Genomic DNA, 25,641 nt, shown 5'->3' on the forward strand with positions numbered 1-25,641 from the left:
GCAGCTGGGGAAAAGACCAGCAAGGATAGACAGGAACAGCAAGGGAAGGGTGTTTGAGGGTGTTCTTTTTTAAATGAAAGCCAAGAATTAGTACCAAAATGGAATCACACGATAAATAATATAAATAATAGCCCCAAAATCCCAAAAATTGGATGGAGAAGGGGATGGGGAGCAGCCCCAGGAGGGAATTGGGGATGCCCAGAGCCCTCAGGGGGAGGGGATGAAGGAGCCTCAGGTGCATCAGCTGAAGGTTTTTATTGTCAATGAGTCTGTGGTGCCACAACGAGGCCACAGGTACAGCCCAAGTGCAACGCTCTGGCCCTGCTCACCAGGAGGCCAAATATCACCAATTAATCTGGAATTAATTAAAAAAAAAGGAGGTTTTTTTGTGAATAAACCACTGCAGAATTAATTCAGGTCACTCGGTGTCGCGTTAGTGAGACCCAAAGCTGCCCCGGCCTCCTCCGCCCAGGGGCCGGGGAATGGCGAGGGTGAATCTCATTTAATAAAATCAAATCAAACCTCATTAACGGGTTTTACACACGCTGAAAGACAAAGTTTTCCTCCACCGGGATCAATTTGAATTCCAACCACACCAGTAAGTGCACTTAGTTTGACCTTGGGGTCACACCACAGTCTCCCCTCCTGCGGGCAGGTCTGGTGCTTCTCCTCCAGCTTTGGAGTTTTCCCTCCAGCACTGCTGTGAATTTTCCTACAGATTTTCTGCCTTCTCCCTCTCCCCTCCCAGCCAGGGGGTCTGGGGGCTTCTCATCCCCACCCAAGTCCAGCCTCCACCGGGATGGAGCTACCCAAAAAGGGGAGAAATTCCCCCAAAACTTGAGAGTGCTGAAGCATCACCTCCCGCTGCCCTCCCGTGCCCTGGGCCATCCCTGCTCCAGAGGATATTCCCAACGCCAAAACAAAGCTGCTGCTCCAGTTTGGGGAAAAATAAACATCAAAAAGTGGAATTTAAACCAAGAGCCCGTAAATAGTGAAGGGTTTGGGTTGGGTTTTAACCATCTCAGCTTCAAATTTGGGGTGAAGCAAGTAGGGGCAGAGCTTGTGCTGCTTAACCAGCACTGCCTGGGGTTGAAGTCCATTGGAATTCCTGCAGTTTGAGGGAGAAACGTGGAATTTGTTCCCAGCTAAGAGGAGCCAGCAGGAGTGGGTGTCACACCCTCCCCTTCCCACAGCTTCAGCCACGCTGGGGGATTTTATAAAACCAGGGAAAACAACTTACACCGGAGTCAAACCATCCCTGGGGTGTCTGAAATTTGGATTTGAAAATCTGCAGCCAAGGAGCTTTGCTGGCTGGACTCGAAGTGTTGGGATCCCAGCAGGAAAGGCCTCATTCGGGGGCATTTAGGTGGAGGAAAGGCCTGAACTCTGGGGGTTTTAGGTCTAAATTAACATTTTTAGGGCCAAGTGTAAGGCGTGGGGTGATCCCCCGAGCTCACTTCTGGCTCCTCTGCCTCATCCCTTCTCCTGGCAGTGGCCATGGGCAGGAAGGGGTTGCATAGTTTGATGCCTTCTGGAAAACCAACCCAAAAATAGAAACGAGGGAATGTTGGAAAGCTCTGGCTGAAGGATACAACTCCTGTTTTATTTCCGTGTGATAGGAAATGCTGCACCTCACCCCGTGCAGGATCAGGGAGCTGAAGTTACCAAAAAAAAAACCAAACCAACCCCAAGGAATTCTGTGCAAACATCGCAGTGCTAAAGTGAATCCCACCCTGGGAGCCAGGGGGTCAGGATGGGGTCAGGAACAACATGGGAGGATTTTACCTTCTTGTTCTGCTTTTTTAGCCCTGTTATCAAAAAATATGAATTAATTCCGCAGCCTAAAGGTCAGTTGGTGGCTCAGCACAACGGAGCCGAGTTAATCAGGATCAGAGGTAGTACAGAGTAGCTGTGCTCAAGTAGGAGTTACATGGGGCTGGGGGTGCTCTGGGACCCCTCTCCAGTGGCTGTTCCTGGGGGATTTGCCCCAGGCTCACTGGGAATTCCTGACCCAGGATCTCCTGTGGGCTGGGGGTTCTGCACAGGAAGAGAAACCTCCAATCCCTTGAGCTCTGGGAGTCCCCCCCCGCCTCAGAAAGAGTTTAAAAACAACATTTTAAAACCAGAGTTCAGCTCGTGGGGAGGAGAGGAGGAGACAGAGCCCTGAGCCTGTCCTGGTGCTCAGAGTCACCCAGGACTGGGTGGGGGGCGTCCAACCCACCTCACCTCATCAATGTCCAACTCCAACACGGTGTCGCTCAGTACCAGCAAGAAGAAATACAGAATAAAACCAGTGTTAAAAAACTCCATTAAAAGGTTTGTGACGCTCAAAATGGGGCATTTTTGCTCCGTCCCAGGTGGTCAGGAAGTGGGAAGGACCTGGTGGGAGCTGCTCCCCCTGCCCACTCCCAAAGCTTTGGTCTGGTTTATTGAGTTTTTGAGGAATTCTCCCCCCTCACCCTGTGCTCCGACCCGAGCAGCCCCCCCTGGGAATCCTTCTCCTCCCCTGCAGGGGCTCCAGGAAGGCAGGGGCTGCTTTCCCCCCTCTCTCCCTCCTGCACCCCATCAATCCCACCACTCCCAGCCCATCCCAGCAGGCCCAACGCCTGCTCCCACCTCCTGCAGAGTGGGAGAGGAGCGTGGGTGGGTGTAAAAACCAAAGTGGATCTCTGTTATTGCATTCCCCACGTGCCAGGGGTCCGGATCCGCACAGGGGGAGCCTCAGAACCTGTGCACCAGTGCCTCCCTCTCCCTGCGCCGCAGCTCCTCCTTGTAACAGCAGGAACAGAAATTCCCAGTCTCTGGGTGTCCATAAAAGCTGCAGTTGGGCTGTTTGCACTTGGTCTGCTGGATGTTGTAGAGGCCTTGGCTTCTCATTTTATCCACTGTTCCTCCCTTGTCCTGCTCCAGGAGCTCCCGGCAGCCGTTGCTGTGCGGGGGGAGGCAGCCGGAGCCCTCGCACTCCGAGGGGAAGGGAGGCTGGATCTCCATGTCCGTGGGGGAGAACCGGCCCAGGTGGGCAGGGCCGGGGGGGCAGGGCCCGAGCCGGCCCTGGTGGTGCCGGGGCAGGGTGGCATAGGGGGGGAGGCTCCCACAGGGCCCCCCCGCCAGCTGCCGCCGGCCCTCGGGGCACGCGGGTGGGTGCAGCCCCTCGGCGCTGCCCATGGAGGGCCTGGGGAAGGTGAAAACGCCGGAATAGCCAGCTGGGAAAGCAGCTATCTTAGCACCCACGGCCGCCTCCAGGGGCTGGGGGGGGTAGGTGGGGGGAGGCTGGCAGAACACGGGGCTTGGCATCGCCTCCTCGCTCCGCTGGGCACCCACCTCCCCTTCCGGCCTCTTGGCCGGGGCAGCGCTGCCCAGCGCCTTCTTCTCGGCCTCCTTCTGCCTCTGCTCTGCCAGGAAACGCTCCTCGGCGTCCAGGAGGTACCTCTGGATCATCTCCTCCTGGAACTGGTGCCGGGTGCTGGTCTTGAGGTGGCTGGCGAAGATGAACTTGCGCTCGCCCTGCATGGCGGCGCGCAGGATGCTCAGGCTCAGCCGCACGTCGCTGCTGTACTTGGAGGGATCCGAGGCCTTCTCCAGGGCTGCTTTACCTGCACAAGGCTTCTCTGCAGGAGCCAAATCTCCAGGGGAACATTCCTCTTTGCTGTCCTTCCGTGCCTTCAGGGATCCTTTCTTCTTCTTCTCCAGGGTGTCTCCCTGCCCGTTGCTCACGCCGCCCTTCACGGCTTTGCTGTGCATCAGGCCCCCCATGTTCTTTTTTAGTTTGCTGCCCAGAGTCTTCCCGAAGCTTCCCAGCTTGTTGGCTACCGAGTCTGCTCGTTTTTTATCCTTTTCTTTCTCCTTTTCCCTCTCTTTCTTTGGTTTCTCCCTGTCCTTGCCTGCCCTGGTGCCCCCGTTGCTGGCGGAGCTGCTGCACACCGACTCCTTGTCCGACTCGCCCGACTCCGCTGCCGAGCGAGCGTCGTCGCCCGCCGAGGCCGTGGGGGATTCTGGCTGAGCCAGAGGCGCCTGGGGAGGAAGGAAAGACAAATATCAGAGTCTAGAAACTCCTCAGGTGAAGATTTTCAGGTGGAAGGTGAAGCAAAGGAGGTGGTGTTGCTTGGAAAATGGAGGGGACACACTCAGAGCGTGTCCCCAGGGCATCCTGCACATCCCTAAACATCCCCGTGGCAACCTGAGACAGTCCAGGATCTCATGATTCTATTCTGTGATTCTCTGATGCCTCCACTTGCTCAAGGTTTCAGGTGCAAAGCTAGGGAAGAGGAGGTTGAGACTTGTCCCAGCTGTCTCCAACAGCTCCCATTTGTTTGGGTGTCCCTGAGGGGCTCCTGGGTCATGTGAAGACTGAAAATGGACACGCAAAGCTCTGGGGAAAAGGTGCCCACATGCAAAACCGAGTCAGTTCCCTGCTCTCTGAGCAGAATCAGCCACAATTCCTGCAGGCACAGAACCCCTCAAGAGGCAGAGCCCCCGGGTAAGGCCCTACAACAGCTTCCCTGTAGGGAGGAGGGCTGAATAATTCATAGGTAAAGAAGATCCCCCTGGTCCCTTTACCTGCATGTCACAAGGCAACGTGATCCATCTGACATTCATGTAGCTGTGCAGCAGGTGCAGCTTGGCTTCCAGTGACAGTGTCACGCTGGCATTGGAGGGGGGAAAAGCCACAAGTCAGAGCCATTTCCCACCTGGAAGTATCTGCCCCCATATTTCCATTATTCCCTGTGTTGTGTATTTAAATGGGTGTTTTCCAAGGGTACAAAAGGGATAATTATGCAGCTTTCCTTTCAATGAAAAGCCAAAGGGAGAAATCAGATTCCTCAGCCATAGGAAGTGCTGGGACCAAACCGTGGTGAGATCTGCCCAAAGCCTCACCCAGACCAGGCAGGGTCTGGTGGCCACCACCCTCCCTGCCCCAGGGACCCACACCGCCAGGATTTGGTGGCAAATGTTAAAAAATAGACATTTTTTGTGCTGCTGGTGCCTTGAGCTACACCCAGCCCAGAGCTCCAGGATCTGGAGCATCATCACTTAGAAGTGGGAATGAAGCTCGTGAGATGGCACAGCCCCACCCAAATCACATCAAAATGAAGGAAAATGAAGGAAAAGCTGAACAGTGCCAGACCCTGGGCACAGCTTTCATCCAGCACAAGAAAACCCAGCTGGGGTCAGGACTGACCCCTCCATCTGTGACCTCTGTGCTCTGCAGATCACCCAGCCCCTCAGTGGAGCCCTGCAGGTCACCAACCTGGCCAGCTTGACATTGTCACTGTCATCCTTCCCCCACTGCCACTCCTTGCCGGGGTCCACGGCGAAGTGCACGGGGAGCAGTTTGTGCTCAGAGTCTGTCAGGGGGATCACAGCTGCCACAGATGGGACAGAAATGTCACATTTACAGCCCACGAGGACAAATACTCCACACTTGGAGCCAGCCCTGACACAGCACCCACCAGGAGCACTGTCACCTCTGATGGGGACAGCCTGATGGCAAATCCCAGTGCCTGGGATCGTGGAATTGTCAGAGCCCCACAACCCTGCCAGGGAGGAGTTTCTCCACAATTTCCCAACCAACTCTGCCCTGTGTCAGTGGGAAGCCACTCCCCTTGTCTTGTCACCCTTGTCCCAAGTCTCCCTCCAGCCCTTGGAGCCCCTTTGGGCACTGCAAGGGCTCCCAGGCCAGGACACTGCTGGTTTTCTGGGCTGACAGTTCACCTTGGTGGGTCCTGGCCAGCTCTTCCCCCCCAGCACCCCCCAAATCTTCCTCCTCACTTTGTTCACCTGAATCTCATCACTCACCTTGATCTTTTGTGTTTTCCTTCTGCTCCATGGAGACCAGGGCAGAAAAATGAGCTTGGTCATAAGCCAGGACCAGTGGAGACCGGTGGCATTTGTGGGCTGGGACTTCCAGGGGCAGATAGATCCCTCCAAAGGGAATTGGGGCAAACGCTGGCAAGAATTGAGAGTGGTTAGTTCTGACCACAGGTTCAAGAGTTCAGAGTTGTTTGTGCTGCAGCTGCTCCAGAATGAGCCCTTTGCCTCAGTTCAGGGCTCACCTGCAATTATCTGTCATCTCAGGGGACATTAAACAAAACCACAACCCAAAATAGATGTTTATTTTACATCAGGAGGATTTAAAATGTAGAATGAACTGGTATTTTCTATAAAAAGCCTTCCTCTTCACTCCCCCACAAGACAAACTTTGCCCACAGAAGCATGGAAATCGATTAACCTTCTCTGACAGGAAACTGAAGGTGATGGTGGAAAATCCACCACCCAGGGAATGGAATTTCTCATCCCCAGATGTGTGTGTAGGGAAAAAAAAGGAAAAAAAAAAAACTCGTGTGGATGCTCTTAAAGCAGTAGAAATTGGGTTGGGAGCCAAATTTGACCTGGCCATCCTCACCTGTAACAGGTCAATTTTCCCCTCTGCACCACTCCCAACTCCAGGCGCAGCTTTGACAGCAAAGAGACCCCAGAAAGGGGTGGAAAGGAAAGGTGCAGAGCTCAGAGAGGCTTTGGGAAGAGAGGAAGGTCTCACCTTCACCACCTGAGTCCCGCAGCATGGTGTCTGCCACCACCACGATGGGTCTCTTCAGCACGTGGGCCAGCACAAAGACGTGGAACTCCTCCAGGCTCTCATACACTGGCTCCTCTGAACTCTCCACCCTTGGCCAAAGGAGAAGCTGAATGTCACCCCTTGGATAGTCAAACATTTGCTTTGTGACACCAGCAGGAGGTGTCACAGCCAGCAGAGGCTGATCTCAGCACTAATCTGAGGCTTGAGGTGTGGATTCCCAAAATGTCCTGCTCCAGGACAAGGCTTTGTGCCCAAGGAATGCCCAGCTGCTGCCTGGCACTGCTGGGAGCCCCTTGGAGCTGGACAGGGAAGTGTCCTTGAAACAGAAGGGAGGTGGCAAAAACTCTCAGCTCTGGGTTGTTGTCTCATTTCAGAGCGAGAAGCACAAGGAAACACAAGGGAGCACAAGGGAGCACAAGGAAACACAAGGGAGCAAAAGGGAGCACAAGGGAGCAAAAGGGAGCACAAGGAAAAAAGGAAACACAAGGGAGCATAAGGGAGGAAAAGGAAACACAAGGAAACACAAGGGAACACAGTAAAACACAAGGGAGCACAAGGGAGCACAAGGGAGCACAAGGGAGCAAAAGGGAGGAAAAGGAAACACAAGGGAGCAAAAGGGAGCAAAAGGAAACACAAGGAAACACAAGGGAGCAAAAGGGAGCAAAAGGAAACAGGGAAACACAAGGGAGCACAAGGGAGGAAAAGGAAAAAAGGAAACACAAGGAAACACAAGGGAGCAAAAGGAAACACAGGAAAACACAAGGGAGCACAAGGGAGGAAAAGGGAGGAAAAGGAAAAAAGGAAACACAAGGGAGCAAAAGGGAGCACAAGGGAGCACAAGGGAGGAAAAGGAAACACAAGGAAACACAAGGAAACACAAGGGAACACAGTAAAACACAAGGGAGCACAAGGGAGCACAAGGAGAAGATTCATTCCCAGCCAGGTCCCTGTGCTGCCCCACAGAAGAAGCCCCCAGTCCTTCCCTGGGATGCTCCACGTGCTCTGTGCTCGCTCAGGATCTCTGTCCTTCCCCTGAAGGCCCAGCCAGACCCACACAGAGCTGCTGCCCTGCCCTGGAGCACCAGGAGAGCCGAGTCCGCAGGGAACTGATTCCCTCCCTGGAGTAGCCCTGGTGTAGATTACTCCCTGTGGTACCCCGGGGTGTAGATTACTCCCTGGTGTAGCCCTGGGTGTAGATCACTCCCTGGTGTAGCCCTGGGTGTAGATTACTCCCTGTGGCACCCCTGGGTGTAGATTACTCCCTGTTGTAGCCCCGGGGTGTAGATTACTCCCTGCTGTACCCCTGGGTGTAGATTACTCCCTGTTGTAGCCCTGGGTGTAGATCACTCCCTGTTGTAGCCCTGGGTGTAGATTACTCCCTGCTGTACCCCTAGGTGTAGATTACTCCCTGTGGTACCCCTGGGTGTAGATTACTCCCTGTGCTACCCCTGGGTGTAGATTACTCCCTGCTGTACCCCTGGGTGTAGATTACTCCCTGTGGTACTCCTGGGTGTAGATTACTCCCTGTTGTACCCCTAGGTGTAGATTACTCCCTGTCCCAGCCCCGGGGTGTAGATTACTCCCTGTTGTACCCCTAGGTGTAGATTACTCCCTGTCCCAGCCCCGGGGTGTAGATTATTCCCTGTGGTAGCCCTGGGTGTAGATCACTCCCTGTGGTACCCCAGGGTGTAGATTACTCCCTGTGGTAGCCCTGGATGTAGATTACTCCCTGTGGTAGCCCTGGGTGTAATTACTCCCTGTGGTACCCCTGGGTGTAGATTACTCCCTGTGGTACCCCTGGGTGTAGATTACTCCCTGCTGTACCACTGGGAGTAGATCACTCCCTGTGGTAGCCCTGGGTGTAGATCACTCCCTGTTGTACCCCAGGGTGTAGATTACTCCCTGTGGTAGCCCTGGGTGTAGATTACTCCTGGGTGTAGCCCTGGGTGTAGATTCACTCCCTGCTGTACCCCTGGGTGTAGATTACTCCCTGCTGTACCCCTGGGAGTAGATTACTCCCTGTGGTACCCTGGGGTGTAGATCACTCCCTGCTGTACCCCTAGGTGTAGATTACTCCCTGTGGTACCCCGGGGTGTAGATTACTCCCTGTGGTACCCCTAGGTGCAGATTACTCCCTGTGGTAGCCCTGGGTGTAGATCACTCCCTGTGGTACCCCTGGGTGTAGATTACTCCCTGTGGTAGCCCTGGGTGTAGATTACTCCCTGTGGTACCCCTGGGTGTAGATTACTCCCTGTGGTAGCCCTGGGTGTAGATTACTCCCTGTGGTAGCCCTGGGTGTAGATTACTCCCTGTTGTACCCCTGGGTGTAGATCACTCCCTGTTGTACCCCAGGGTGTAGATCACTCCCTGCTGTACCCCTGGGTGTAGATCACTCCCTGTTGTAGCCCTGGGTGTAGATTACTCCCTGCTGTACCCCTGGGTGTAGATTACTCCCTGTGGCAGCCCTGGGTGTAGATCACTCCCTGTGGTACCCCTGGGTGTAGATTACTCCCTGTGGTACCCCTGGGTGTAGATTACTCCCTGTTGTAGCCCTGGGTGTAGATTACTCCTGGGTGTAGACCACTCCCTGCCCCGTACCCGCCGCAGCCGCCGCCGTTGGTGCCGTAGTGCACGCGGGGCTCGCTGGAGGCCAGCTTGATCAGCTCATTCCACTCCTTCTGCCACTCCTCCTCTGTGTAAACCAGGCCAGACTGAAAAATGGCAAAAAGAGAATTCCAAATCATCCAAGGAAAGCACTCCCAGTTGCTCCAGAGTGGGTTTATACAAACAGCACAACTTTTCTCTGTGGGTTTATGCAAAAAAAATTCAACACATTCTTCACCGTGTCCTCAAAAGTGCTTCCCAATATTCATCCAAACTTCTCCTCTCAATTTAAATCCATTCCCCTTGTCCTGTCCCTTGTCCCACGTAGGAATGGGCTCTGTGCTGATGGAGTGACAAAATTATCTTTTGTCTCTTTAAAAAGGAAAAAAGTCCAGAAGTTTCTCTCCTCAGTTGGGTAAAAAGACACCTCACACCTCATGGGACCTGGGGGACTTCACTCCAAACTTAAGGATGGCCAATGGGACAGGAGCCAAAAAGTCTTGCCTAAGGAATTCAGTAGAAAAAGAAGAGAACAAAGGAACTAATGGCTTCTGTGAGGTGTTTTACCAGGAGCAAAAACCTCCTGTACCTCGTTTGGTTCTTCTCTGTTAAGAAGAGAATTTTGCCTTTTATTAAAACTTGTTATTTTGCCTTTTAATAAAACTTTTCTGTTTCCAACACTATCACAGAAGCCACTCTGCTGATTTGATGCCTCCAAAGGCAGCTGAGCTCTCTTGGCTGGGATAAAAATCTCCACAAACTCGAGGAGACCCTTCTATCAGTCCCTGCATTTTGCTACAGCTCTGACTGCAGGACGCCCCTCACCACAGCACAGCCCAAAATTCCAGGCAGGAAACACCTCCCAAAGCCCTGGGATGTTTTCCCAGGATGGCAAAGAGGGCCCAAACCAGCACTGGGCTCCCACCTCCTTGTTCTGCTGCGTCTGCTGCCAGCGCCACCGGCGCCTCAGCGCCTCCCGCTCGGCTCCCTTGTCCATCAGGGTGTGCAGGGACTTCCTGAGCATCAGATCCCGGTCATGGAAACCCCACATTCCTGCAGGGAGAAGGAACAGCAAGCTCAGGAGGGGCTGCTCTGACTCCCTGAGGCACTGAGGGCCCTGCCACAGAAGGGAAGGTGTGGTATTTTCGGGGTTCTCCATCGTTGGGAGGAATGAGTGAATGTGACTCCGTGTTCTCAGAAGGATAATTTATTATTTTATATCTATATTAAAGAATGCTAAACTAAACTATACTGAAGACTACAGGAAGGATTCAGACAGCAGGCTAAAAGATAATAAAGAAAAACTCGTGACTCTTTCCTGACACAGCCAGACCATGACTGCTCATAAAACAATTCACATGATGGATAAACAATCTCCAACCACATTGCAAAGCAGCAAAACACAGGAGAAGCAAATGAGATAAATATTTTTCTTTTTTTTTCTCTGAGGCTTCTCAGCTTCCCAGGAGAAGAATCCTGAGCTAAGAGGATTTTCCAGAAAATATGACAGTGACAGGAAGGGGCTGCTCCATTATCCCACATCTCCTTCAGGCATCCAGGGAAACTTGCACAAATCAGAATTACACACAAATAGGAGCCAGGATTTCCACCCAGAGCAGTTCTCCTCTATTTATTTCCTCCCCACAGCCCATCAGAGGGGGAGAAGGATTTGAGAAGCTGCTGGCAGCCCCCTCCCTTAAAGCCACTGCCACTGCTCTTGCACAGCCAGGAGCAGCAGCATCCAGAATGGGTGGCTCCTGCTCCCAAAGGAGGATGGTGGGATCTTACCCAGGGATTTGGTGGCTGTTTCCTGGAGGATTGAGCCAAATCTTACCCAGGGAGGCAGCGTGGAGCAGGCAATTCCCATCCCCAGTGGTGGCCAGGGGCAGCAGGCGCTGGCAGCTCGGATCCACGCTCACCCACCAGTTGAGACGTCCTGGGGAGAGTTGGGAGAGTGTGAGACCATGGCACGGCCCTGGGGGGGCTCTGGGGGCACTGCAGGCTGTGCTTTCAGCCCTTCTGAAAAAAAAAAACCAGCTGAGCAAGCAGTTTAGACAGGGTGGAAGGAGCACCTGGACAGGTGGGAAGGTACAGACCCAGCCCAGGGCTGGGTGGGGAAGAGTCAGGACAAAGCAACAAAAAAGAGGAGATTGGAGATGCAAAACTCCCTGAGGATGCCAGCAAAAGACTGGGCTGAATTTGGGGTCACACAAATCAGAATTACACACAAATAGGAGCCAGGAATTCCACCCAGACCAGCTCTCCTCTACCTGTTCTCCCCCACCTCCCTTATTTCCCTCCCCACAGCCCATCAGGCTGAAAATGCCACCACAAACAATTTCTCCAGGGAAAATCAGCTTTTTGCTGCTTCTTGGAACCAAATCCCTCCAGTTTCAAGTCTCTCATGGCCACATTTCCCTGCTCAGTGTTTTTGAGGCAGAATACTCCAGGATTTCTGCTGATCCCAGCAGCTTTCCTGCTGCAAATGCAAACTGACAGCACTTTAGACTGGGAGTTTTGGGTCACTGTGGTGATTCAAGTCAAGAGCAGCTAAAAATAGAAGGGAGAAAGAAATGCCCAGTGAGCCCAGAGATTCAGCCCTTCCCCAGGGAGTGAAGCTGGGCTGGATCAGGACTTTGAACCCCCTGTCTGTGTCTTGCCCTGCCCTCAACGTCCCTCCTTGGCTGCCAGATTTTCCAGGGGTTTTTGGATCCTGTGCAACAGGCAGGTTTTTGGCTGGACGAGGCTGTTTAGGCTTCCAAGTTGTATTTAAATTGCTCCTGCAGGAAACCAGCCCTTTTCCTTTCATTTTCAGAGCCTCTCCTTCCTCTGGAGCATGATCCCTGCTGGGGATCCCAGTACAGAGACATGGGGTTGCTGGAAATGCTTTGTACAGCCTCAGGGAGAGCAGCTGGGGAGGAACTAAAGGCAGAAACCAGAGGTTAAACCATCCCCAAACACCAGAAAACAAAACCCACGTAGTTCAGTGTGACACAGGCAGGTCACTGCTGCTCCCAGAGGCAGGAAAGGGACCCAGCAGAGCTGGAAGTGAGCTGGGGACAATGGCTCTGCACAGAGCAGCCTCCTGTTCCCTCAGCAGAGCTCCTGGCACGGCCAAGCTGGGAGCCTGGCCAAGTGGCCCAGGGCCAGGGGCTGCTCACAGGAGCTGTCCCACCCACCACACAGCTAGGGGCAGCACCTTCTTCTCCATTTCCCCTCCCTCCTGCAGGATTTCGTGCTCTCTGCACGTCTGGCTGGGTGTTTGGGGGTTGTGCAAGCTGTGTCCCAGCCAGGTCTGAGGGGACACACCTTGCAGAGGTATTTCTGTGCCCCAGTGTTTGCACTGACTGCGGTTACGCAAGGGAAGTCGTCTCCAAAGGAACCACACGCCCAACCCAACCCAACCCAACCCTCCTGCCAGTGTTGTGCTCCTGCTGGAAAGGCCAAAAGTGTTGAAAACAATGTCAGAAGCCAGGGAATTCCTCTGGCTACCCTGGAGGACTCGAGACCCTGGCAGGGGGGCTCAGAGACCTTGGCACAGAAACACCTGTGCCTTCCATTTTAACCCATGGAGAAAATTACCAACTTTGTGTGAAGATTTACAAGCCAGGAGAGTTTGAGTAGAATGAGTTAGTTTGTCACAAGGTGGTGGAAAAGTAGAATTTTGGGGTTTTAGAATGGGATTCAGGAGCCAAGATGGAGGGATTTGGGTGTGCTTCTTCTTGTCCTCCATCTTCTGGGTGATGGTGGCACTTCTGGATTGGTTTGGAGACAGAATGTCTAAGATGGGTGATAGGTATTGGGAATTTATTGTAAATAAAGTACATGTAGTTTTTGGTATAAAAAGATAACACTGCCCCGAGGGCAGTCAGTGTGCCATGAACCAACTTGCTGGACAGACCTCAGCAGGTCAGAAAAAAGAATGAAATAAATAAAAATAAACAACCTTGAGAACCACAGCTGAGAGATCCTGACTCCTTCTTCAATTGCAGGGCTGGGAAAAAGTGACTTTGCAACACCTCGGGGTCATCTCGACCACAGAGACTCCAAGAGCTGCCCAGAAGTGTTGAAACCAACACATTTCTGTGTGTGTGTGGCTCTCAAGAACCAGCCCTGAGAGCTCTGCAGGGCAACCAACTGGATTCAGGAGCCTGAGGGATCTTTTTAGAATGGTCATGGCAGCAAGAGATGCTCTGCAGAGAGGAGAAGTGCACTGGCAGCCAGAGGATCCCTGTGCCCCCAGCACCATGAGCCTGTGAGATCCCACAGAGGTGTTTGGGGGAAGCCCACTGCCTCCTCCAGCAGGAGCCCCCTGAGCAGTCCCAGCAATGGGAAGGAACTGCTGCCTCCACCCAGCCTGAAGGGAGGATTGCCTCATCCAAGCCAGAAATGGCTTCCCCACGGCTACCAGGAATCCACTCTGGCTTCCTGGCACATTCCCAGGGATGGCTCCCCAGGCCTGGTGCTCCAAGGGGGCAGGACCTTTCAGTTCTCCATGATTTTTATCCCCAATATCCTCAGGTGAGGCACCAGGGTGACACAAACAAACCCTCTCTGCAGCTGCCCAGCTCGGAGCACGGCCTGATTCCTGCTGCACAAGGGTTTGTGTCAAAGGACACCAAGGCTCCACTGGGGGCAGAGCCTTCAGCTCCACCAAGACCTTTCCATACCACTCCAAGCATTCCCAGAGGATCTCATCGAAGTTTACAGCCCTTTTGAGAGCGTTCACTGGTGTCACAGCACCTCTGAATACTTGGGGAAGAGGATCTGAACATTTATTGGGCTATAAAATGTATTTCCTTAATCCTCTAAGGATGGTGTGTGCTAAATGAATAATGGGAGTCCCTGGAGGTCACAGCACCATGCTCCAAATCCTACTTGGAATATTTCCTAGCTGCACTACAGCCCTTTTACAGACAAAACATTCATTTCTAACAAGCCCCAGACACTCAAGGCTCCAAAAGGCATTTTCTAAAACTCGGAATTTCTAAATTCCTTCCCATTAACACACCTGCAAGTGCCCCCAGCCTACAGAGGAAGCAGCCAGCAACCCCCAGCCCCAGATTTGATTTGTGTTGGGACAGAGGAAGCCAAGCCCTGCTCTGCTGGGCTGAGATCTGGGGTTGATCTGCACCAGAGGCAGCAGCTCTGCTGTCACCTCCCGGCGTCGCCGTGTAATGGGATCGCTGGGATCAAGTGCTCATTCCCAAAACATGAGAATATTTCTTACAGCAACTCCTGAGCAGGACAGGGGGAAGCTGGGCCCTCAGAGTGTCTGTTATCCCTAAGGATAATGTGTTTTGTGGTATGTGCAGCACCACAGAAACAGCAGGAGTGTAAATGGAAACCCTCCTGAGATCCCTGACAGTGTCCTGGCCCTGCCCACGAGAACCTTCCTGGTGCCAGGGATGAGGTTTTTCCCTGCCAGCATGGATGTCCCCCTCATTTACAATTTCCCTGGATGTCCCCCTGACTCCCTCATTTACAATTTCCCTGGATGTCCCCCTCATTCCCTCCTTTACAAATTCCCTGGATGTCCCCCTCACTCCCTCATTTACAAATTCCCTGGATGTCCCCCTCATTTACAATTCCCCTGGATGTCCCCCTCATTCCCTCATTTACAATTTTCCTGGATGTCCCCCTCACTCCCTCATTTACAATTTCCCTGGATGTCCCCCTCACTCCCTCATTTACAATTTCCCTGGATGTCCCCCTCATTCCCTCATTTACAATTCCCCTGGATGTCCCCCTCACTCCCTCATTTACAATTTCCCTGGATGTCCCCCTCACTCCCTCATTTACAATTTCCCTGGATGTCCCCCTCACTCCCTCATTTACAATTTCCCTGGATGTCCCCCTCACTCCCTCATTTACAATTTCCCCTGGCAGCTCTCCAGGAACCTGCAACCAAAGCAGAGGTTCCTCCCCAGCAGCAGCATCGACCTCCAGACTTTATCAGCAGGAATTTATCAGACAGGAATTCCCTTTTCCCTGTCTCTCCACAGGCAGGATGGAGCATGGGGTGAGACAACTCCAGTTTTGGGGTGTTTTCCCTCTCAGCTGTGCCCAGTGACAACAGCCCTGGGTTGTTCCCACTCACTCCCATGGGTGAAGGGAAGCAGCTCCTACTCAACCCTTGCACCAGGTCATAAAAATGATGGAATAATTCCCTGCTGGAGATGCACCTATGTGATATCCCAGGGTGTTCCTGTGGGTGACACTCACCAGCCTGCTCCAGTGCCACCAGCATGCAGCCAGCACTCACCAGCCTGCTCCAGTGCCACCAGCACGGAGCCAGCACTCACCAGCCTGCTCCAGTGCCACCAGCATGGAGCCAGCACTCACCAGCCTGCTCCAGTGCCACCAGCATGGAGCCAGCACTCACCAGCCTGCTCCAGTGCCACCAGCATGCAGCCAGCACTCACCAGCCTGCTCCAGTGCCACCAGCAAGGAGCCAGCACTCACCAGCCTGCTCCAGTGCCACCAGCACGGAGCCAGCACTCACCAGCCTGCTCCAGTGCCACCAGCATGGAGCCAGCACTCACCAGCCTGCTCCAGTGCCACCAGCACAGAGCCAGAACTCACCAGCCTGCTCCAGTGCCACCAGCATGGAGCCAGCACTCACCAGCCTGCTCCAGTGCCACCAGCATGGAGCCAGCACTCACCAGCCTGCTCCAGTGCCACCAGCACAGAGCCAGAACTCACCAGCCTGCTCCAGTGCCACCAGCATGGAGCCAGCACTCACCAGCCTGCTCCAGTGCCACCAGCATGCAGCCAGCACTCACCAGCCTGCTCCAGTGCCACCAGCACAGAGCCAGCACTCACCAGCCTGCTCCAGTGCCACCAGCATGGAGCCAGCACTCACCAGCCTGCTCCAGTGCCACCAGCATGGAGCCAGCACTCACCAGCCTGCTCCAGTGCCACCAGCATGGAGCCAGCACTCACCAGCCTGCTCCAGTGCCACCAGCATGGAGCCAGCACTCACCAGCCTGCTCCAGTGCCACCAGCATGGAGCCAGCACTCACCAGCCTGCTCCAGTGCCACCAGCATGGAGCCAGCCTGCTCCAGTGCCACCAGCACGGAGCCAGCACTCACCAGCCTGCTCCAGTGCCACCAGCATGGAGCCAGCACTCACCAGCCTGCTCCAGTGCCACCAGCAAGGAGCCAGCACTCACCAGCCTGCTCCAGTGCCACCAGCATGGAGCCAGCACTCACCAGCCTGCTCCAGTGCCACCAGCACAGAGCCAGCACTCACCAGCCTGCTCCAGTGCCACCAGCATGGAGCCAGCACTCACCAGCCTGCTCCAGTGCCACCAGCAAGGAGCCAGCACTCACCAGCCTGCTCCAGTGCCACCAGCATGGAGCCAGCACTCACCAGCCTGCTCCAGTGCCACCAGCACGGAGCCAGCACTCACCAGCCTGCTCCAGTGCCACCAGCACAGAGCCAGCACTCACCAGCCTGCTCCAGTGCCACCAGCACGGAGCCAGCACTCACCAGCCTGCTCCAGTGCCACCAGCACGGAGCCAGCACTCTCCAGCCTGCTCCAGTGCCACCAGCATGGAGCCAGCACTCACCAGCCTGCTCCAGTGCCACCAGCATGGAGCCAGCACTCACCAGCCTGCTCCAGTGCCACCAGCAAGGAGCCAGCACTCACCAGTCTGCTCCAGTGCCACCAGCATGGAGCCAGCACTCACCAGCCTGCTCCAGTGCCACCAGCACGGAGCCAGCACTCACCAGCCTGCTCCAGTGCCACCAGCATGGAGCCAGCACTCACCAGCCTGCTCCAGTGCCACCAGCATGGAGCCAGCCTGCTCCAGTGCCACCAGCATGGAGCCAGCACTCACCAGCCTGCTCCAGTGCCACCAGCATGGAGCCAGCACTCACCAGCCTGCTCCAGTGCCACCAGCATGCAGCCAGCACTCACCAGCCTGCTCCAGTGCCACCAGCATGGAGCCAGCACTCACCAGCCTGCTCCAGTGCCACCAGCATGGAGCCAGCACTCACCAGCCTGCTCCAGTGCCACCAGCATGGAGCCAGCACTCACCAGCCTGCTCCAGTGCCACCAGCATGCAGCCAGCACTCACCAGCCTGCTCCAGTGCCACCAGCACAGAGCCAGCACTCACCAGCCTGCTCTAGTGCCACCAGCACAGAGCCAGCACTCACCAGCCTGCTCCAGTGCCACCAGCATGGAGCCAGCACTCACCAGCCTGCTCCAGTGCCACCAGCACGGAGCCAGCACTCACCAGCCTGCTCCAGTGCCACCAGCATGGAGCCAGCACTCACCAGCCTGCTCCAGTGCCACCAGCACAGAGCCAGCACTCACCAGCCTGCTCCAGTGCCACCAGCACAGAGCCAGCACTCACCAGCCTGCTCCAGTGCCACCAGCATGGAGCCAGCACTCACCAGCCTGCTCCAGTGCCACCAGCATGGAGCCAGCCTGCTCCAGTGCCACCAGCATGGAGCCAGCACTCACCAGCCTGCTCCAGTGCCACCAGCATGCAGCCAGCACTCACCAGCCTGCTCCAGTGCCACCAGCATGGAGCCAGAACTCACCAGCCTGCTCCAGTGCCACCAGCACGGAGCCAGCACTCACCAGCCTGCTCGAGTGCCACCAGCATGGAGCCAGCACTCACCAGCCTGCTCCAGTGCCACCAGCATGGAGCCAGCACTCACCAGCCTGCTCCAGTGCCACCAGCATGGAGCCAGCACTCACCAGCCTGCTCGAGTGCCACCAGCATGGAGCCAGCACTCACCAGCCTGCTCCAGTGCCACCAGCACGGAGCCAGCACTCACCAGCCTGCTCCAGTGCCACCAGCATGGAGCCAGCACTCACCAGCCTGCTCCAGTGCCACCAGCACGGAGCCAGCACTCACCAGCCTGCTCCAGTGCCACCAGCATGGAGCCAGCACTCACCAGCCTGCTCCAGTGCCACCAGCATGCAGCCAGCACTCACCAGCCTGCTCCAGTGCCACCAGCATGGAGCCAGCACTCACCAGCCTGCTCCAGTGCCACCAGCATGGAGCCAGCACTCACCAGCCTGCTCGAGTGCCACCAGCATGGAGCCAGCACTCACCAGCCTGCTCCAGTGCCACCAGCATGGAGCCAGCACTCACCAGCCTGCTCGAGTGCCACCAGCATGGAGCCAGCACTCACCAGCCTGCTCCAGTGCCACCAGCATGGAGCCAGCACTCACCAGCCTGCTCCAGTGCCACCAGCATGGAGCCAGCACTCACCAGCCTGCTCCAGTGCCACCAGCACAAAGCCAGCACTCACCAGCCTGCTCCAGTGCCACCAGCATGGAGCCAGCACTCACCAGCCTGCTCCAGTGCCACCAGCACGGAGCCAGCACTCACCAGCCTGCTCCAGTGCCACCAGCATGGAGCCAGCACTCCCCAGCCTGCTCCAGTGCCACCAGCATGGAGCCAGCACTCACCAGCCTGCTCCAGTGCCACCAGCATGGAGCCAGCACTCACCAGCCTGCTCCAGTGCCACCAGCACAGAGCCAGCACTCACCAGCCTGCTCCAGTGCCACCAGCAAGGAGCCAGCACTCACCAGCCTGCTCCAGTGCCACCAGCATGGAGCCAGCACTCACCAGCCTGCTCCAGTGCCACTAGCAAGGAGCCAGCACTCACCAGCCTGCTCCAGTGCCACCAGCATGGAGCCAGCACTCACCAGCCTGCTCCAGTGCCACCAGCATGGAGCCAGCACTCCCCAGCCTGCTCCAGTGCCACCAGCAAGGAGCCAGCACTCACCAGCCTGCTCCAGTGCCACCAGCATGGAGCCAGCACTCACCAGCCTGCTCCAGTGCCACCAGCATGGAGCCAGCACTCACCAGCCTGCTCCAGTGCCACCAGCATGGAGCCAGCACTCACCAGCCTGCTCCAGTGCCACCAGCATGGAGCCAGCACTCACCAGCCTGCTCCAGTGCCACCAGCACAGAGCCAGCACTCACCAGCCTGCTCCAGTGCCACCAGCAAGGAGCCAGCACTCACCAGCCTGCTCCAGTGCCACCAGCATGGAGCCAGCACTCACCAGCCTGCTCCAGTGCCACTAGCAAGGAGCCAGCACTCACCAGCCTGCTCCAGTGCCACCAGCATGGAGCCAGCACTCACCAGCCTGCTCCAGTGCCACCAGCATGGAGCCAGCACTCCCCAGCCTGCTCCAGTGCCACCAGCAAGGAGCCAGCACTCACCAGCCTGCTCCAGTGCCACCAGCATGGAGCCAGCACTCACCAGCCTGCTCCAGTGCCACCAGCATGGAGCCAGCACTCACCAGCCTGCTCCAGTGCCACCAGCATGGAGCCAGCACTCACCAGCCTGCTCCAGTGCCACCAGCATGGAGCCAGCACTCACCAGCCTGCTCCAGTGCCACCAGCATGGAGCCAGCACTCACCAGCCTGCTCCAGTGCCACCAGCATGGAGCCAGCACTCACCAGCCTGCTCCATTGCCACCAGCATGCAGCCAGCACTCACCAGCCTGCTCCAGTGCCACCAGCATGGAGCCAGCACTCACCAGCCTGCTCCAGTGCCACCAGCACGGAGCCAGCACTCACCAGCCTGCTCCAGTGCCACCAGCACGGAGCCAGCACTCACCAGCCTGCTCCAGTGCCACCAGCACAGAGCCAGCACTCACCAGCCTGCTCCAGTGCCACCAGCATGGAGCCAGCACTCACCAGCCTGCTCCAGTGCCACCAGCATGGAGCCAGCACTCACCAGCCTGCTCCAGTGCCACCAGCACAGAGCCAGCACTCACCAGCCTGCTCCAGTGCCACCAGCACAGAGCCAGCACTCACCAGCCTGCTCCAGTGCCACCAGCATGGAGCCAGCACTCACCAGCCTGCTCCAGTGCCACCAGCACGGAGCCAGCACTCACCAGCCTGCTCCAGTGCCACCAGCATGAAGCCAGCACTCACCAGCCTGCTCCAGTGCCACCAGCATGGAGCCAGCACTCACCAGCCTGCTCCAGTGCCACCAGCATGGAGCCAGCACTCACCAGCCTGCTCCAGTGCCACCAGCACGGAGCCAGCACTCACCAGCCTGCTCCAGTGCCACCAGCATGGAGCCAGCACTCACCAGCCTGCTCCAGTGCCACCAGCATGGAGCCAGCACTCACCAGCCTGCTCCAGTGCCACCAGCATGGAGCCAGCACTCACCAGCCTGCTCCAGTGCCACCAGCATGGAGCCAGCACTCACCAGCCTGCTCCAGTGCCACCAGCATGGAGCCAGCACTCACCAGCCTGCTCCAGTGCCACTAGCAAGGAGCCAGCACTCACCAGCCTGCTCCAGTGCCACCAGCAGGGAGCCAGCACTCACCAGCCTGCTCCAGTGCCACCAGCACAGAGCCAGCACTCACCAGCCTGCTCCAGTGCCACCAGCACGGAGCCAGCACTCACCAGCCTGCTCCAGTGCCACCTGCATGGACTGCTCGATGAGATCCCTCTCGATGAAGCTGCGGAAATCCTCGGAGTACACGGTGAGGTCGGGCAGCTGGAAGGTGCAGATGGGCATCTCCAGCAGGTGCTCACTGCTGCTGCCATTGCTGGAGACATGGGAACGGGCCAGGGACACGATGGTGGAGCTGGCATGGGAGATGCCTCGGGACAGGCGCTTCTCTGGGGGGAGGAAGGAAGAACAACCAGCAAATAGGGCAGGAGTGGTGCAGGAATGTGCCCCCTGTCACCATCCTTTGTCCCCTTGAAAAGGAAGAAACCCAGAAGTTTCTCTCCTTGATTAGGTGAAAAAGGCATCTCATAAACCTGGGGGGCTTCATCTCAACTGAAGTGTCACTGTCCTTGGGACAAGCATTTCTCTGGGGGGAGGAAGGAAGAACAACCAGCAAATAGGGCAGGAGTGCTGCAGGAATGTGCCCCTTGTCACCATCCTTTGTCCCCTTGAAAAGGAAGAAACCCAGAAGTTTCTCTCCTCGATTAGGTGAAAAAGGCATCTCATAAACCTGGGGGTCTTCACCTCAAACTTAAGTGTCACTGTCCTTGGGACAAGAATTTCTCTGGGGGAGGAAGGAAGAACAACCAGCAAAGTGGGGCAGGAGCAGTGCAGGAATGTGCCCCCTGTCACCATCCTTTGTCCCCTTGAAAAGGAAAGAAACCCAGAAATTTCTCTCCTCAATTAGGTGAAAAAGGCATCTCATAAACCTGGAGGACTTCACCTCAACTGAAGTGTCACTGTCCTTGGGACAAGAATTTCTCTGGGGGGAGGAAAGAAGAACAACCAGCAAAGTGGGGCAGGAGGTGCAGGAATGTGCCCCCTGTCACCATCCTTTGTCCCCTTGAAAAGAAACCCAGAAGTTTCTCTCCTCAATTAGGTGAAAAAGGCATCACATAAACCTGGGGGGCTTCACCTCAACTTAAGTGTCACTGTCTTTGGGACAAGAATTTCTCTGGGGGAAAGAAGGAAGAACAACCAGCAAAGTGGGGCAGGAGTGGTGCAGGAATGTGGCCCCTGTCACCATCCTTTGTCCCCTTGAAAAGGAAAGAAACCCAGAAGTTTCTCTCCTCAATTAGGTGAAAAGGCATCTCATAAACCTGGGGGGCTTCATCTCAAACTGAAGTGTCACTGTCCTTGGACAAGAATTTCTCTGGGGGGAAGAAGGAAGAACAACCAGCAAAGTGGGGCAGGAGTGGTGCAGGAATGTGGCCCCTGTCACCATCCTTTGTCCCCTTGAAAAGGAAAGAAACCCAGAAATTTCTCTCCTTGATTAGGTGAAAAAGGCATCTCATAAACCTGGGGGGCTTCATCTCAAACTTAAGTGTCACTGTCTTTGGGACAAGAATTTCTCTGGGGGAGGAAGGAAGAACAACCAGCAAAGTGGGGCAGGAGCAGTGCAGGAATGTGTCACCATCCTTTGTCCCCTTGAAAAGAAACCCAGAAGTTTCTCTCCTCAATTAGGTGAAAAAGGCATCTCATAAACCTGGGGGGCTTCACCTCAACTGAAGTGTCACTGTCTTTGGGACAAGAATTTCTCTGGGGGGAGGAAGGAAGAACAACCAGCAAATAGGGCAGGAGTGGTGCAGGAATGTGCCCCCTGTCACCATCCTTTGTCCCCTTAAAAAGGAAAGAAACCCAGAAAGTTCTCCCCTCAATTAGGTGAAAAAGGCATCTCATAAACCTGGGGGGCTTCACCTCAAACTGAAGTGTCACTGTCTTTGGGACAAGAATTTCTCTGGGGGGAGGAAAGAAGAACAACCAGCAAAGTGGGGCAGGAGCAGTGCAGGAATGTGCCCCCTGTCACCACCCTTTGTCCCCTTGAAAAGAAACCCAGAAATTTCTCTCCTCAATTAGGTGAAAAGGCATCTCATAAACCTGGGGGGCTTCACCTCAAATTTAAGTGTCACTGTCTTTGGGACAAGCATTTCTCTGGGGGAGGAAGGAAGAACAACCAGCAAAGTGGGGCAGGAGCAGTGCAGGAATGTGTCACCATTCTTTGTCCCCTTGAAAAGGAAAGAAACCCAGAAATTTCTCTCCTTGATTAGGTGAAAAAGACATCACATAAACCTGGGGGGCTTCACCTCAAATTTAAGTGTCACTGTCCTTGGGACAAGCATTTCTCTGGGGGAAAGAAGGAAGAACAACCAGCAAATAGGGCAGGAGCAGTGCAGGAATGTGCCCCCTGTCACCATCCTCTGTCCCCTTAAAAAGGAAAGAAACCCAGAAGTTTCTCCCCTCAATTAGGTGAAAAAGGCATCTCATAAACCTGGGGGGCTTCACCTCAAACTGAAGTGATATTAAGTGATATGAAGTGACTGAAAATTTAGGAAGTCACTGTGAAAATTTTATGAAAATCCTTTTGATAGGATTTTTTCCTGAGAAGCCTCAGGTCTTGTTTACATTTCTTTTCTATCTGCTTGCTGTGGAATGTGCTCTGGAGATGGTTTATCTTTGATTGGTCTCATGTGGATTGTTTTCACTTGGTGATCAGTTGTGGTCCAGCTGTGTCGAGGCTCTGAGCAGTCACAGATTTTTATTATTCATTCCTTTCCAGCTTTCTGATGTGTCCTTTCTCTTTTTCTTTTAGTATAGTTTTAGAATAGCATTTTTAATATAATATAATATCATAAAATAATAAATCAGCCTTCTGAAACGTGGAATCAAGATTCTCATCTCTTCCCTTGGCAGGGTTGCCTGCAAATACCCCACTTAAGGACAGGAACCAAAAGTCCCACCTGGATAATTTACTAGAAAAAGAAGTGAACAAAGGAACTAATCACTTTTGTCTGGTCTTTTACCAGGAGCAAGAACCTTTTGCACCTGGCTCCGTTTTTCTCTGTTATTTTGCCTTTTACTAAAACCTTTTTGTTTTCCAACACTGCAACAGAAACCATCCTGCTGATTTTTATGCCTCTGAAGGTAGCTGAGCTATCTTGGGTGTGATACAGACCTCCAAGAGTTTATGGAACCTGGCTCAAGGAGGTTTCTGTAGCAGAGCAGCAAATCTGGCAGTGAGCAGCCAGGTCAGCCTGGCACAGGAGGGGCTGGGAACACAAACACTGTGAGGAATGTTTGAAGGAGCTGAGAAGAGGAGGTTTAGAGGTGACCTTATTGCTCTCTACACCTTCCTGAAGGGAGCTTGGACACAGGTGGGGTCAGAAGCAGAGGACACAATCTCCAGCTACATCAGGGAAGGTGTAGGGTGGATATTAGGAAAAAAATGCTCTTCCCAGGGAGGTGGTGGTGGAATCACCAGCTCTGCATGTGTTTAAAAAAAGCCAGGCCATGGCACTGGGTGCTATGGTCTGGTGGAGGTGTGAGGACACAGGCTGGCTGATGATCTCAGAGGTCTCTTCCAACCTCATCCTCCTACGATCCAGCACCCTGCCCGCCCCAGCACACTGCTCCAGGACACTGACCTTGCACGAGGTCATCCTGGCGCTGCAGGGGGGGCCTCCCTGGCCGTGCCAGCTCCCTCTCAGGGGCTCGGGCACCCCTGCCCTCGTTGAAGGAGTGTGGCAGGTTCCCGGCGTGCACCTGCCGCAGCTGCTCGAAGTCGCTCAGCGCCGCGCTCAGGTCCCAGTTCTTGCCTGCAAGGGGAGGTGGAGCCTCCATTTTTCCCCGTTTTCCACGTGTGGAAGTTGAGGAATTTCCCCCATTTTTTCCCATTTTTCCTGGAATTGTTCCCATTTGTCCCCATTCCAGGTGGTGGAAGCTGAGGAGCTGGTGCGGAAGGGGAATTATCCCCATTTTTCCCAGAATTATTCCCATTTTTCCCAGAATTATTCCCATTTTTCCCAGAATTATTCCCATTTTCCCCATTCCAGGTCTGGAAGCTGAGGAATTTCTCCCATTTTTCCTCATTCCAGGTGGTGTAAACCCTCAGGTGGTGGAAGATGAGGAGCTGGGGCAGAAGGGGAACGCTGTGTTCCCACACAGGAATTATTCCCATTTTCCCCAGAATGATTCTCATTATTCACAGAATTATTCCCATTTCCCCTGGAATTATTCCCATTCCCCCATCCCAGGTGGCAGAAACTGAGGAATTTTCCCCAGAATTATTCCCATTTCCCCCATCCCAGGTAGCAGAAACTGAGGAATTTTCCCCATTTTCCTCAGAATTATTCCCATTTCCCCCATCCCAGGTGGAGCAGCACCACTCACCCTCACCCACCACAGAAACAGAAGCATTCCTAAACATCTTTGCTGGACACTATTCCAGCCCTCACCTTTTTCCTCCCACCCTGGGCATCCCCATGAAGATTCCCAGTTTTCCATACCTTCAAGGAGGTCTCTGGCCAGCCCTGGCTCTGCCCCCGTTGAGCGAACAAAGTCGGACAGGACGATGTCCATAGCCAAGGCCAGGAGGAGTCAGCGGCACCAGATCAGCTCCTGGGCATCAACCTGGGGTGGAGAGCACCAAGAGCACCCCTGGATTGCACATCTCCAGCTGGGAATGAGCTGAGGGCTGAATAAACCCTCCCCCAAAAATTCAATGTGCTCCAGGACTGCTTCATTCCTTGGGAGAACAAGACTCACCAGCAACGAGCATTTCCTTGGGAAATTCATGAGCTAAACCAATTCTCATCTCAAAGGTGGTGGGGATTTTCTTTCCAAATTAGGAATAAATCATATAAAAATATCATTTATTATATATTCATACAATAAATGAATTTTTGGGAGCAATGAGAGCACATAAAGTTTCTCTTGTGCATTTACAGGGAGTAAATCCCTGCCCCATCCCACCCCAAGCACTCCAGTTCCTCAGCATCAGCCTGGGGTGGAGAGCACCAAGAGCACCCCTGGATTGCACATCTCCAGCTGGGAATGAGCTGAGGGCTGAATAAACCCTCCCCCAAAAATTCAATGTGCTCCAGGACTGCTTCATTCCTTGGGAGAACAAGACTCACTTGGCTGTAACCAGCAACGAGCATTTCCTTGGGAAATTCATGAGCTAAACCAGTTCTCATCTCAAAGGTGGTGGGGATTTTCTTTCCAAATTAGGAATAAATC

At 54.7% G+C, this 25,641-nt stretch overlaps 1 protein-coding gene across 2 annotated transcripts in view; it reads right to left on the bottom strand.

Annotated features, from left to right (window-relative positions):
* Positions 1-236: 236 nt before the first annotated feature.
* OTUD7B (OTU deubiquitinase 7B) overlaps positions 237-25,641 on the bottom strand; it is a 31,240-nt gene continuing 5,835 nt past the window's right edge. The window contains exons 2-12 of one of the 2 annotated variants that reach the window (XM_059871307.1): positions 24,909-25,032; positions 24,048-24,218; positions 20,577-20,795; positions 11,016-11,117; positions 10,107-10,234; positions 9,176-9,288; positions 6,539-6,666; positions 5,797-5,946; positions 5,249-5,363; positions 4,558-4,642; positions 237-4,011 (exon numbers count right to left, since the gene is read on the bottom strand). In XM_059871307.1, the coding sequence (XP_059727290.1) occupies positions 2,722-4,011; positions 4,558-4,642; positions 5,249-5,363; positions 5,797-5,946; positions 6,539-6,666; positions 9,176-9,288; positions 10,107-10,234; positions 11,016-11,117; positions 20,577-20,795; positions 24,048-24,218; positions 24,909-24,981 (2,574 nt within the window). In that variant the 5' untranslated portion in view covers positions 24,982-25,032 and the 3' untranslated portion in view covers positions 237-2,721. Of the gene's footprint in view, positions 4,012-4,557; positions 4,643-5,248; positions 5,364-5,796; positions 5,947-6,538; positions 6,667-9,175; positions 9,289-10,106; positions 10,235-11,015; positions 11,118-16,714; positions 16,757-20,576; positions 20,796-24,047; positions 24,219-24,908; positions 25,033-25,641 lie in introns of those variants that run through there. The other variant, XM_059871308.1, reaches the window with a different exon arrangement.

Source organism: Haemorhous mexicanus, chromosome 31, assembly GCF_027477595.1.
Source record: "Haemorhous mexicanus isolate bHaeMex1 chromosome 31, bHaeMex1.pri, whole genome shotgun sequence".
NCBI lineage: Eukaryota > Metazoa > Chordata > Aves > Passeriformes > Fringillidae > Haemorhous > Haemorhous mexicanus.